The following is a 12,048-nucleotide window of genomic DNA, read 5'->3' as shown; positions in this document are numbered from 1 at the left end:
AAACAATTGTGGGCAGTTGCAATGAAAAAGGACTGCCTGTGGATTAAATGGGTCCACAATTACTATATCAAGAAGCAGGATTTAGAACATATGCCTACACCTATGAATACAGCTTGGGTAATCAGGAAAATCATTGAGACAAAGGAAGACCTGAAGAGGCAGCCTATGCAGGGATCCTTGTGTGATAGACTGAAGATACTACAACTGCAGGAACAATTCTCAATTAAGCAAACTTATCTTTTGTTGTTGCCCCAGTATCAGAAAGTCCAATAGAAAAGCATTGTTTTGCAGACAAATATTCATCCCAAATTCAAATTCATACTATGGTTGGCTGCACATGAAAGACTATCTACTATGGATAGACTAAGTAGAATTGGAATACAGGTGCCACAGGATTGTGTATTTTGCAAAGCAGCTACTGAAACACTACAACCTCTATTTTTTGAGTGCCCATTTACTAACAGAATTTGGACCAGATTACTGTCATGGATTGGCATAAACAGGAGCATAAAGGGATGGACAGAGGAGCTTACTTGGGCAAGAAGGATGGCTAGAAAGAAGACAGGAAAAGGTGCAATCACTAGCTATGTGTTTGCTATGCTCATATACAGTATATGGAGGGAGAGGAACATGATGCGTTTCCAGCAAAGTGTTTTTGAGGAACACAGAATATGCAGAGAAATTGTCCTACATGTACACACAAGAGGCAGAGGACAACCTAAGTGGCAGCAGACATTGCATAGTTTAGACAGATTTGCTTAGCTGATTATGTAATGAACTGTTAGTTTTTTTCTTTTTTTGAGTAGCAGCAATGCCTAGTAGGTTAGTAGAAGCAAATGCAATTGTAATCTAGGATTAGTCTTCAGTTTTCTGGATTGTAGTTGGTCAGTAGTTACATGGCTATGTACATTTATACTTTTGATTGATACAATTTGAGTTTAATAAAAAAACAACATAGGGATCACACAACCTCCAACATTCCAAAGGAGATAACCCACCTGCTTAGCCTCAAACTGGTATCTCTTACGTCCTACCATAGCCTCAACCACTAAGCTTTCACTAAATCTTCCTGAGTCTAAGCTCGTTAACAAAACATAAGAATCTGCTTCATCCCACGAATGAACAACATGAAACGCTCCTCAACACGCTCATAACTCGAGACTGTACAACACGTCAAGAAATAAATCAAACACCCAATATTCCTTTTCACATCCCAGACACACTCTTCTCGTCACAACTAAGCCATTTGAACACATCCCGCAATCACATCATACTCATCATATAGCCTTCCAACCACTCACTGAGCCATAAATCCCACTCCTAGGGACATTACCGGACATATAAGTCTGAAAGCACATACTCACTGAACCAAAACTACCGAGCCCAAGCTGTAGTCAAAACCCAGCCTCAAGTCATCCAGATCGGCCTATCACCAAAAGATCGAAAAAACATCTCGCACCTCATCCATGAAATCAAAAGTCGTCGATGCACAACTGATATCCGCGAGGTAAAAAAGCAAGAACTATAAATGATACTCACTAACACATGCACATTTTATAATTTCAACAATTATAGAACAGATATGTGATCAAATTAGGAAATCTCAGGTAAAACTACTTTGATGCTCACAGTTCTTTGTTTAAAGGTGTTCTACTCAGTCAACAATCCAGCATATAAAGAAGATATGCAAGTAAATCAGGTAAACAACCAAGGAAATTGCTAGTAAAGATGAAATGCAATAACAAAAATAATAATATGTTGTGGCAGGCAACCCGATCCAATAATCATAAGCCAATAAAGACTTTTGCGGCATGCAACCCTATCCAATAATGGTAACCAGCTCTCCCGGAGCTCACATCAACCAGAAACCCGTTGGTTCTCACAATTCGTGTGTACATCATCAAGAGAGAAAAATGAGAGAATGACCCTAGGGGAATGGATCCTTATCCACACGCAGTATGATGGTAGGCTATAATCTCGTATTTTAGTAGCTTAATGCACTCTAATTTACTGCACTTTAATTGACTTTGAGCTTTGATCGCTAGTGTTTTGCACTAATTGCGTGTTTTATGCCTTGTAGGAGTGATTCCGAGCTATGTAAATGTTATGGAATGAATTCGAGCTATTTGGATCTTTGAAGTATAATTAAATGACCAAGGAACTAAGCCGGGATCGCGTTCGGGGGTCGAGAACCACATTTGGATGTCAAAAATAAAGGAAAAAAAGCCTAGCTTTGAGAATCTACCACAGCCGCGGTGCGTGGCGCGGCGCGGCTGCCCATTTTGCTGCTGCCTCAAATTTGCAAGGTCTCTGAAGATCTCCACAGCTGCCCTGCCTGGCGCGTTGCCTCATGCGGCACACCTGTGCATTTTTTACAGACTCTTAATCCTATTTAGCAGGGGAAAAGGTGTTTTTATTTGGGCTCGACCCTACTTAGAGCCTGTTTGGATTAGCTTATTTTAAGTGCTTTTAAGACAAAATAGCTTTTAAGCCATTTTGTAGTATTTGGATAAAGTAAAAAAGTGATTTTAAGCACTTATTGTTAAGCTAAAATGACAAAAACAAGCCAAAAGCTAGAAATCCTAACTTATGGCTTAAAAGTTATTTTGGCTTTAAAGCTACTTAAAATAAGCCTATCCAAACGGGCTCTTAGTGTAAATACATGTAAAAATGTTATTTTGGGGGCTTCTGACACATCTTAGACCTAAGGAATCTAGGGAGGAGGTGGAGAAACAAAAGCGCAAGGATTTCATCATTGAATCCTCACTCAAGACAAGAGTTTGGATCGTTTATGTTTTCCTTTAACTTAAACATATTTGTGATGAATTTCTCCATCTATATGGAGTAGTTCGCATTAGGGTTTGATGGATTTGGTGTATTGATACTTGTTTGTGGATATTAACTCTAGTTTTTATGTATTGAATCATTTTGGATGTTTTAATTGTTGCATCTATATTCATTTGTTCATGTAATCGAGAGAGGCATAACTTGTGATATTGTTGTATTCTATTTTGTTGGTTGAATTCATTAATTCATCTTAGTAATTGGAAGAGGCTAGTTGAATTGTTGATTAAACCTAGTTAGGAGGATAATCGAGATAGGTTCTCCTAAAGACCAATCCACTACGAATTCTTGTATATCTTCACGTACTTAAAATTGGTTCATCTTGTGAAGTTGAGACTTAATAGAGAGAGGAGTTTCTACTAAACAATTTAATTAATAACCAAGTGAATTCGAGAGACTCACTTGACCATTAAGTGAATTATCTAGAGTTAGATCCCAAACTTTTATCTTGCACCTATCCTATCAACCCTATCTTCTCCCAACTGATAACCTTCTTTGCTTATTACTAGTGTTGATTGTCATTAGTCAATAGTTTAGACTCTTAGTTAATTTTAGTTTAATCATAAAACTCTCAATTGTTGATCATCTTGGATAGCAATCTAACTACAAACTACGATAATAATGTTTAACTCCAATCCCTGTGGATACGATATTATATTATATTATATTCGACTAGAGAGCATATTTAATTATGTGTTTTGCGCTCGTCAAAGCACAACCAATTCAACGTGCTACTAGCCTGGCGGTCCACAGGCTCAATATAATAATCTGCCCGGCGTGATCACAGGCATATCAACACAACTTGCCCAGTGTGGTCACGGGCATATAATCACAATACGCCCGACGTGGTCACATGCATAACAATAATGTTTGCCTGGCGCAGTCACATGCATAACAACACAATTCGCCCGCCATGGTAACAACCATATCAATACAATTCGCCCGGCGTGGTCACAGGCATATCAACACAATCTGCATGGTCACAGGCATCCAGTCAAAATCACATCACACAGAAGCAAGTATACAAGATCACATGCATATGATGAATAATTATCAGATTTCATGCTTCTGGACTGGTATACTAACATGCTAAAGTGTATGCATGTGAAAAATGTGTTATCATAGATCAAATTGGTAATTTTATCATAGAAATAGCAATTACTAGGTTTATTCAGGAAATTAGCCTCTTCGTAATCTCAAACATAGCTCAAATAGTTCACAACAATGATACAAATATGAGAAATATTATAGCTTAAAGCTTAACAGTCAACTCTAGGCATACATAGCCTAAGCACTACCCCGAGCATGGATAAATACCCCGGTGCTTGCACATGGGCTCAACCCCATACATATGCGTACCTATAGCACGTAAATATCCAATAATGCAGGCAACTAGTGCCTCAACCATGTTTAGATAAGATACTTACCTCAAACAAGCCAAAACAAATACCGAGCAAGCCAAACGATTCTTTAGATATGCCATCCCGCGTGTATCAACCTCCGAACGGCTCGAAACTAGCCAAAAGCAACTCAAAAACATCAAATAATGCAATAGGAGACAAACCCAATCTATAAAGGTTGAATCTTTAATCAAAACTCAAAGTCAAGCAAAAGTTAAATGTGGGCTCGCACCTCGGAACCCGACAAAACTCACAAAATCTGATAACCCATTCAATTATGAGTCCAACCATTCTAATTTTACTCAAATCTGACTCCGAGTCGATGTTCAAAACCCAATAAATCACTTTAGGAAAGTTTAAGCCATAAAACCTCAATTTTTCTTTAAAATTCATAATCCAAATGCCAAAATCAAAGATAGATTCATGAAATATAATCAAAATCGAGTCAAAAATACTTACTCCAATCCATGTGGTGAAAATCCTCTCCAAAATTTCCTAGAATCAAGCTCTAAATCCCAAAATGTGATAAAATGAACCAACCCTTTAATATAAATACAATCTGCCCAGGAAAGTCGCACTTGCGACCAATTTCCCGCTTCTATGGAACCGCATGTGCGGCCCAACTTTGATTCTACAAAAATTCCCAAAATACCAACCTTCCGCACCTATGGAAGAATATCCGCTTATGCGATATCGCAGCTGCGAGGACACGCTCTGCTTCTGCACTCCAAGTCACTACATCTGCGATTCCGCATATGAGCTCAAAATCTCGCTTTTGTGTGAACACACCCACACCAGCCTACTTCGCCTCTACAACTAAAGTGTTGCATCTGCGACCAGCCCTCTACAGATGCAGACGCACCAGAACCAGAACCTCCAGCCAAGCCAACTTAAACCAAAAATGATCCGAACCAATTCGAACGAACGCCCGGGCCCCTCAGGAACCTGCCCGAACATACCAACAAGTTCCAAAACACAACACGGGTCTACTCGAGGCCTCAAATCACATATAACAACATCAAAATCATGAATCACACCTCAAATCGAACTATATGAACCTTCAACTTTCAAAACTGGTGCCGAACCATACCAAATCAACCTGGAATTACCTCAAATTTTTGCACACGGGTCCCAAATAACATAACAAAGCTATTCCAATTCTCGAAACTATAATCTAAAGCCGATATCATTAAAGTCAACTCTCGGTTAAATTTATGAACTTTGCAAACCTTCAAATTGCTAACTTTCATCAATTAACACCAAAACCTTCAAGAAACATCCAAATAAAAATCAGGAAATACACCCAAGTCCAAAATTACCATCCGGACCTAACGGAACCATCAAAACTTCGATTCGGGCTCAAATACACAAAAGTCTAACTTGGTCAACTCTTCCAACTTAAAGTTTCTAACATGAGATTTATTCTTCCAAATTAATTTTGAATCACTCGAAAACCAAAACCGACGATTCACACAAGTTATAATACATCATACAAAGCTACTCAAGACTTCAAATAGCTGAATGGAATGCATATGCTCAAATTACCGGTTGGGTCATTACACCAGAGTTGGCCTAAGGCCTCTTTAGCTACAGAGATTCGGAGCTTCTTGGATTTTGGCAGGTTATTATCACCGTTTTATGGAAAAAATTTCATCCATCACAGCTCCTTTGACTAGATTGACCCAGAATGGTGCTCCTTTTAGATGGTCCGACAAGTACGAGGTGAGATTTTAGAAGCTCAAGACTGCATTGACTACATCCCTAGTGTTGGTATTGCCTACGGGTTCAGGATTATACACGTGTATTATGATGCATCGCATATTAGGCTTGGCGAAGTGTTTATACAGGACGATAGGGTAATTGCCTGCGCGTCTCGACAGTTGATGGTTCATGAGAAGAATTACCATGTGCATGATTTAGAGTTAGTAGCCATTGTTCACGCACTGAAGATTTGGAGGCACTATCTATATAGCATTCCATGTGAGGTCTATATCGATCATCAGAGTCTCCAACACCTGTTCAAGCAGAAGGACCTTAATTTGCGGTAATGGAGATGGTTAGAGTTGCTCAAAGACTATGATATCACCATATTATATCATCCGGGGAAGGCCAATATGGTGGCTGATGTGTTGAGTAGGAAGGCTGAGAGTATGGTCAGTTTGGCATATTTACCAATAGCAGAGAGGCCACTAGCCATGGATGTTCAGGCTTTGTCCAATCAGTTTGTGAGATTGGGTGTTTCGGAGCCTAACCGGGTTCTTGCTTGCGTGGTGGCTCAATTGTCATTGTTGGAGCGTATCAAGGCTCGTCAATTTGATGATCCTCACTTAATGGTGTTGAGGGACACGGTTCAGCGGGGTAGTGTTAAGGAGGTTGTGATTGGTGATAATGGTGTTATGCGGTTTCAAGGCCGAATTTGTGTTCCAAATGTTGGTGGGTTAAGAGATTCGATCCATGAAGAGGCTCACAACTCGTGCTATTTCTGTCACGCCCCAAAACCGAGGGACATGACCGGCGCTCGACCGGGTAGCCCCAGTCAAGCGGACCTGGGTGCCTTTCCTATCCCACGTGATACCCCGTGTTTTCATTACTCATTAATCAAAAGAAATAGCCATTTTAGTTAAAACACCTTTTCACGAAATATACAATAACAACATGGTTACTTAGCGCAGTTTACAACTTACATTGCCCAACATACCAAAATACATGTTACATAAGTTCGTAACCCACATTTACTGTCTACGGAGCCTCTAAGATACATAGGATAATACAGTACCTGCCGGGAACAAGGCTCTGGCTATACCTTACACAAAAACCAAAATAAGACTCCGGAGTAAACAGTGGCATGAGCCACGCAGGGCCCCGAAGGAAAGGGGCTCACCAATACAGCTGACGGGAGATGAAGAGGAGCTACGGTCGGTGGACTAGAGTACCTGCTACTGATCCACCTATAATCATAACACGAATGTAGCGCCCCCGGCAAAAGGGACGTCAGTACATTTGAATTGTACTGGTATGTATGAACAAACTTTGCCCTAAGCAAACTCAAACCATACACAAGTAACACGTAGTAATGGAATCAACAATTAAATACACATGAAAGGAAACAATCAAGCCAAACAAATTTACAATCTCTCCATTTCCCCTTCAACATTTCCACATCAATGATTTCACACTTTTTCTCATATTTTCATTTCAATAGTGATATCGATCACTTTCCACCCTTATTACCTCGGCCACCCTTATCACCCCAACCCATAATTTATCATTTTGTGTTGCGGCGCGCAACCCGATCCCACTGGCCATCACCTTCCACCAACAACACAACAACAACAACAACAATTCACAAAGAACAACAACAACAATTCTCAAGGAATAACAACAACAATTCACAAGGAATCTCCATAACCATCAATACCATTTCCATCATACTCAACAACTCATATGCATTTTATGTACAACGATAATTTTCCACGACAAGCCATACATGTTATTACCACAGCTGTTCCGATTGCATTAATTACTATTTCCTTCCATTATTTGTTTCACAATTCTTACCACATAGCAGATTCACAATCACATACCTGGTTCATTGCCAATTACTTACACCATCTTATCGAAAGACATAACCACAAACACCCAACCGTACGAATCATAAGAATTTCACAGACAATCCACGTAGAAATCACATACCAAGCACTCAAACACCAAACAAGGTGATTTTACAAAGGTCAAAGTTAGCCATACATACCTGGAGCCGAATTCCCTTTTAATTTCTACTTTCAACTTCACCAAAAGTCTAGCAACATCAATCTAGTGCACAAATTAACACATATTTCTTAGAATCAAAGTTCACAATCACAACCTGAACACATTTAGATTGTCAACCCTCCTTTGTATAATTCTTTACTCCTACCCAATTCCTCTTACTAGATTTTAGGTTTTTAAAAGGCATGCATGTATGTTTCAACCTCTATTATCAAGAATCAATGCATGAGACTCCCCCCCCCCTTTAATTAAACCTAAAAACTTATGAAAATGGGTTAGGGATTTTACCTGCAAGAATGGGGATGAAGATAATCGCTTTGAAATTTCTCGGCCCGGATAGTTTGGAAGAGTCAAATTTGAAGAAGGTGACTTTCTCTCTCAAGAACCCTCTCTTCCTCTCTCTTATTTTGTTCAGAAACTTGTTAAAAATGAGGGGGTTGGGGTGTTTTATTAAAAAGGGGGTCGGGTTTAAAAATTAGAAAATTAGGAGCCCGAGTCAGGTTTGCGGTCGCACTTTGCGATCGCAGATCCGAAATGCGGTCCGCAGAATGGACCGCAAAAAGTGTTCCAAAAACCTGATTCCACTGTTTGGGTATGCGGCGGAAATCCGGTCCGCATACACAGTTTGCGGTCGCATAATGCACCGCATTTTTGACCTCAAATTTGACTGACACGCTGACTCACTTTGCGGTGGAAATGCGGTCCGCATATCAGTTATGTGATCGCATAATAGACCACATTTTGACCTTAATGTTAACCAAACCACTGACTCATTATGCGGCGGAAATGCGGTCCGCATACTTGATTTGCGACCGCATCTGGACCGCAAAATAGCACTTTTCTGGAAAAACTTGGTTCTTTGATTTTTAAACACTTAGATCAGTATAATGGGTTCGAGCCACGGCGAGCAAGCTCGCCACAAAGAGTTTTACACATTTCCAACACATATCCGGACCCTGAACCTACGAGCTACTGGGTTTTGAGCACACATTTTTCACGGGGCCTTACAATTTCATTCACCCAGGCGTCATGATGATGTACCGTGACTTGAAACAACACTATTGGTGGCGGAGAATGAAGAAATATATTATTTCTAATGTCTCTCGGTGTTTGAATTGTCAACAGGTGAAGTATGAGCATTAGAAACCGCAAGGGTTGACTCTGAGATTGGACATACCAGAGTGTAAATGGGAGAACATCACTATAAATTTTAGGTTAGGCTTACCACAGACCTTGAAGAAATATAATGCAGTCTGGTTATTGTGGATCGGTTGACTAAGTCCGCACACTTCATTTCAATGATGTCATATTCTTCAAAGCGATTGGCTTAGATTTACATCCGAGAGATCATCTGCCTACATGGCATGCTCATTTCCATCATTTTAGACTGGGGCACACGGTTCACATCGCAGTTTTGGAGAGCGGTACAGCGAGAGTTGGGCACATGGGTAGAGTTGAGTACAATACTCCACCCTAGATGGGCGGAAAGCCCGAGCGCACTATCCAAATCTTGGAGGACATGTTACATGCCTCTGTTATTGATTTCGGAGGTTCATGGGAATCACTTTCTTCCGTTAGCAGAGCTCGCCAATAACAATAACTTTTAATCGAGTATCCCGATGGCTCCTTATGAGGCCTTATACGGGAGGAGATATCGGTCTCTGGTTGGTTGGTTTGAGCCTGGGGAGGCTAGGTTGTTGGGTACTGACTTGGTTCGTGATGCCTTGGAGAAGGTGAAGTTGATCTAGAAGCGGCTCCGTACAGCACAATCCAAACAGAAGAGTAATGCTGACAGGAATGTTCATGACGTGCAAATATGGTGGGTGAGAAGGTTTTGCTCAAAGTTTTGCCCCTGAAGGGTGTGATGAGATTCGGGAAGAAAGGCAAGTTGAGCCCTAGCTATATTGGTCCTTTCGAGGTGCTCGAGAGAGCTAGAGAGGTGGCCTATAGATTTGCCTTGCCACCTAGTCTATCGGGTGTTCACCCAGTATTTCATGTTTCGATGTTCCAGAAGTATTATGGTGACCCGTCACAAATTTTGGAGTTTAGCACGGTGCAACTAGACGGGGATTTGACTTATGATGTAGAGTCGGTGGCCATTTTGGGCCGGCAGGTTCGAAAGTTTAGATCAAAGAACATAGAGTCAATGAAGGTGAATTAGAGAGGCCAGCCAGTCGAGGAGGCTACTTGGGAGGCCGGGTAGGAGATGTGGAGTAGATATCGTCACTTATTTGAGACCCGACCATTTATTTAAGAGGGGAAAGACGAACGTTTATTTAAGAGGGGAAAATGTAATGACATGATCGGTCTTTTTATGTATTGTAGCCCCGTTCCCATATCTATTACCTCTCCTATGTTCATTTATGGTTATGTGACTTACCGGGGTGGTTGGATTGGTTTCCGGAAGGTCTTGGAGTGAATTGGGACACCTAGTTCCAAGGTTGGAAGCTTAAGTGGGAAGAGTTGACCGGAGTTTGACTTTTGTGTAGATGACTCCGGAATGGTGTTTTGATGATTCCAATAGCTTCGTATTTGGAATTAGGAGTTTGTCTGAATGTTAATTTGAAGGTCCGTAGGTTGATTTGATACTTTTAGGAAAAAGTTTGAAAGTTGATGGTTTGGAAGGTTGAGAGGTTTGACCGAGAGTTGACTTTGTTGATTCGGGTTCAGATTTTGGTTCCAAAAGTTGGAATAGGTCCGTTGTGTAATTTGGGACTAGTGTGCAAACTTTGTTATTATTCACAATTGACTTGATATGGTTTGGCATGAGTTTTAGAAGTTGGAAGTTCATTAGTTCATTAGGCTTGAATTGGGGTGCGATTCGTGGCTTTGATGTTGTTTGATGTGATTTGAAGCTTTGAGTAAATCTGCATTGTGTTTAAGAACTTTTTGGTATGTTTGGATGGGGTTCGGGGGCCTCGGGTGTGATTCGGATGAGTTGCGGATCATGTTTGTACTCAGAAGAATTGCTAAAGGTTGCAGATTCTGGTGCAATCGCACCTGCGAGGTTTTGGCCGCAGAAGGAGCCTGGTGATCACAGAAGTGGGCTTGGCTGGGGGCACGAGAAAGCCGTGGGTGCAAGGGTCTGTATCTGCGAGCTCGCGGATGTGGGCAAGGGAACTCATAAACAGAGGAAGGTTGGCAAGGCAGGGATCGCATATCAGGACGGGGAGCAGCAAATGCGAAAGCGCAGATGCGCAATGAGTCCGCAGATGCAGAGCCGCAGAAGCATCTTGGATCCCACAAAAGCGGATGAGCGGGGAGTTAGTGGTTTCCTCATTTGCGAAGGAAATTCCGCAGATTCAATGTTGCAGGTGCGCTCATCTGGACCGCAGGTGCGGTTTCGTTGTGTAGATATTATAAACGAGGGCATGATCATTTTGCTCTCATTTTGGATTTGTGGAGCTCGGTCTAAGGCAATTTTTGGAGTGCTTTTCATCTTAATTAAAGAGGTAAGTAAAGTTTGATCACTTTTAATGATAGATGTTGATTACCTAATGATTATTACACCTAGTTTATGTGAATTTGAAGTGAAATTTTGGGATTTTAGACTATGTTGTTATTGGAGAGTGAGATTTGGTAATTTAAGGGTCAAGATAGAGTTGGATGAATTTGGTATGGTTGAACTCGTAATTGAATGGGTGTTCGGAATTTATGAATTTTGTCGGGTCCCCATATGCGGGCTCGGGGTTGACTTTGCGTATTTGATTCAAGACCTTAGCTTTATCATTTGGAATTATTTTCGATGTTTTTTATTGACGATATTAAGTTGTTTTGGCTAGATTCGAGTCACTCAGAGGCCAATTCGTGTGGCAAGGGCCTTTTGGAGTATTGAACTGCACGTTTTGTGGTAAGTAACATATCTAAACTTGGATTTGAGAGTAATTATCCCGGGGAACCATGCTATATGTGATGTATTGGAGTGACGCACATACTAGGTAATGGGCGTGTGGGCGTGAACCGGAGTAATCATGATCTGAGTTGACTTTTAGACTATGTTGCTATCATACCTTATTTTATCAGTGTTTTCCCTACT

At 40.9% G+C, this 12,048-nt stretch overlaps 1 protein-coding gene across 1 annotated transcript; it reads left to right on the top strand.

Moving 5' to 3' along the window:
• On the top strand, positions 355–762 carry LOC109224464. The gene has a single exon (XM_019389043.1). It carries the CDS (start codon positions 355–357, stop codon positions 760–762), a length of 408 nt encoding a protein of 135 aa, XP_019244588.1.

The sequence above is a fragment of the Nicotiana attenuata genome, chromosome 3, assembly GCF_001879085.1.
Source record: "Nicotiana attenuata strain UT chromosome 3, NIATTr2, whole genome shotgun sequence".
In the NCBI taxonomy this organism is placed as follows: domain Eukaryota; kingdom Viridiplantae; phylum Streptophyta; class Magnoliopsida; order Solanales; family Solanaceae; genus Nicotiana; species Nicotiana attenuata.
The sequence above is the reverse complement of the archived record's forward strand: the minus strand, read 5'-3'. Positions and strand labels throughout refer to the sequence as shown.

What these genes read in the sequence shown, in the direction of transcription:
- LOC109224464 (XM_019389043.1), top strand. Translation starts at nt 355, where the DNA reads ATGGATAGACTAAGTAGAATTGGAATACAGGTGCCACAGGATTGTGTA.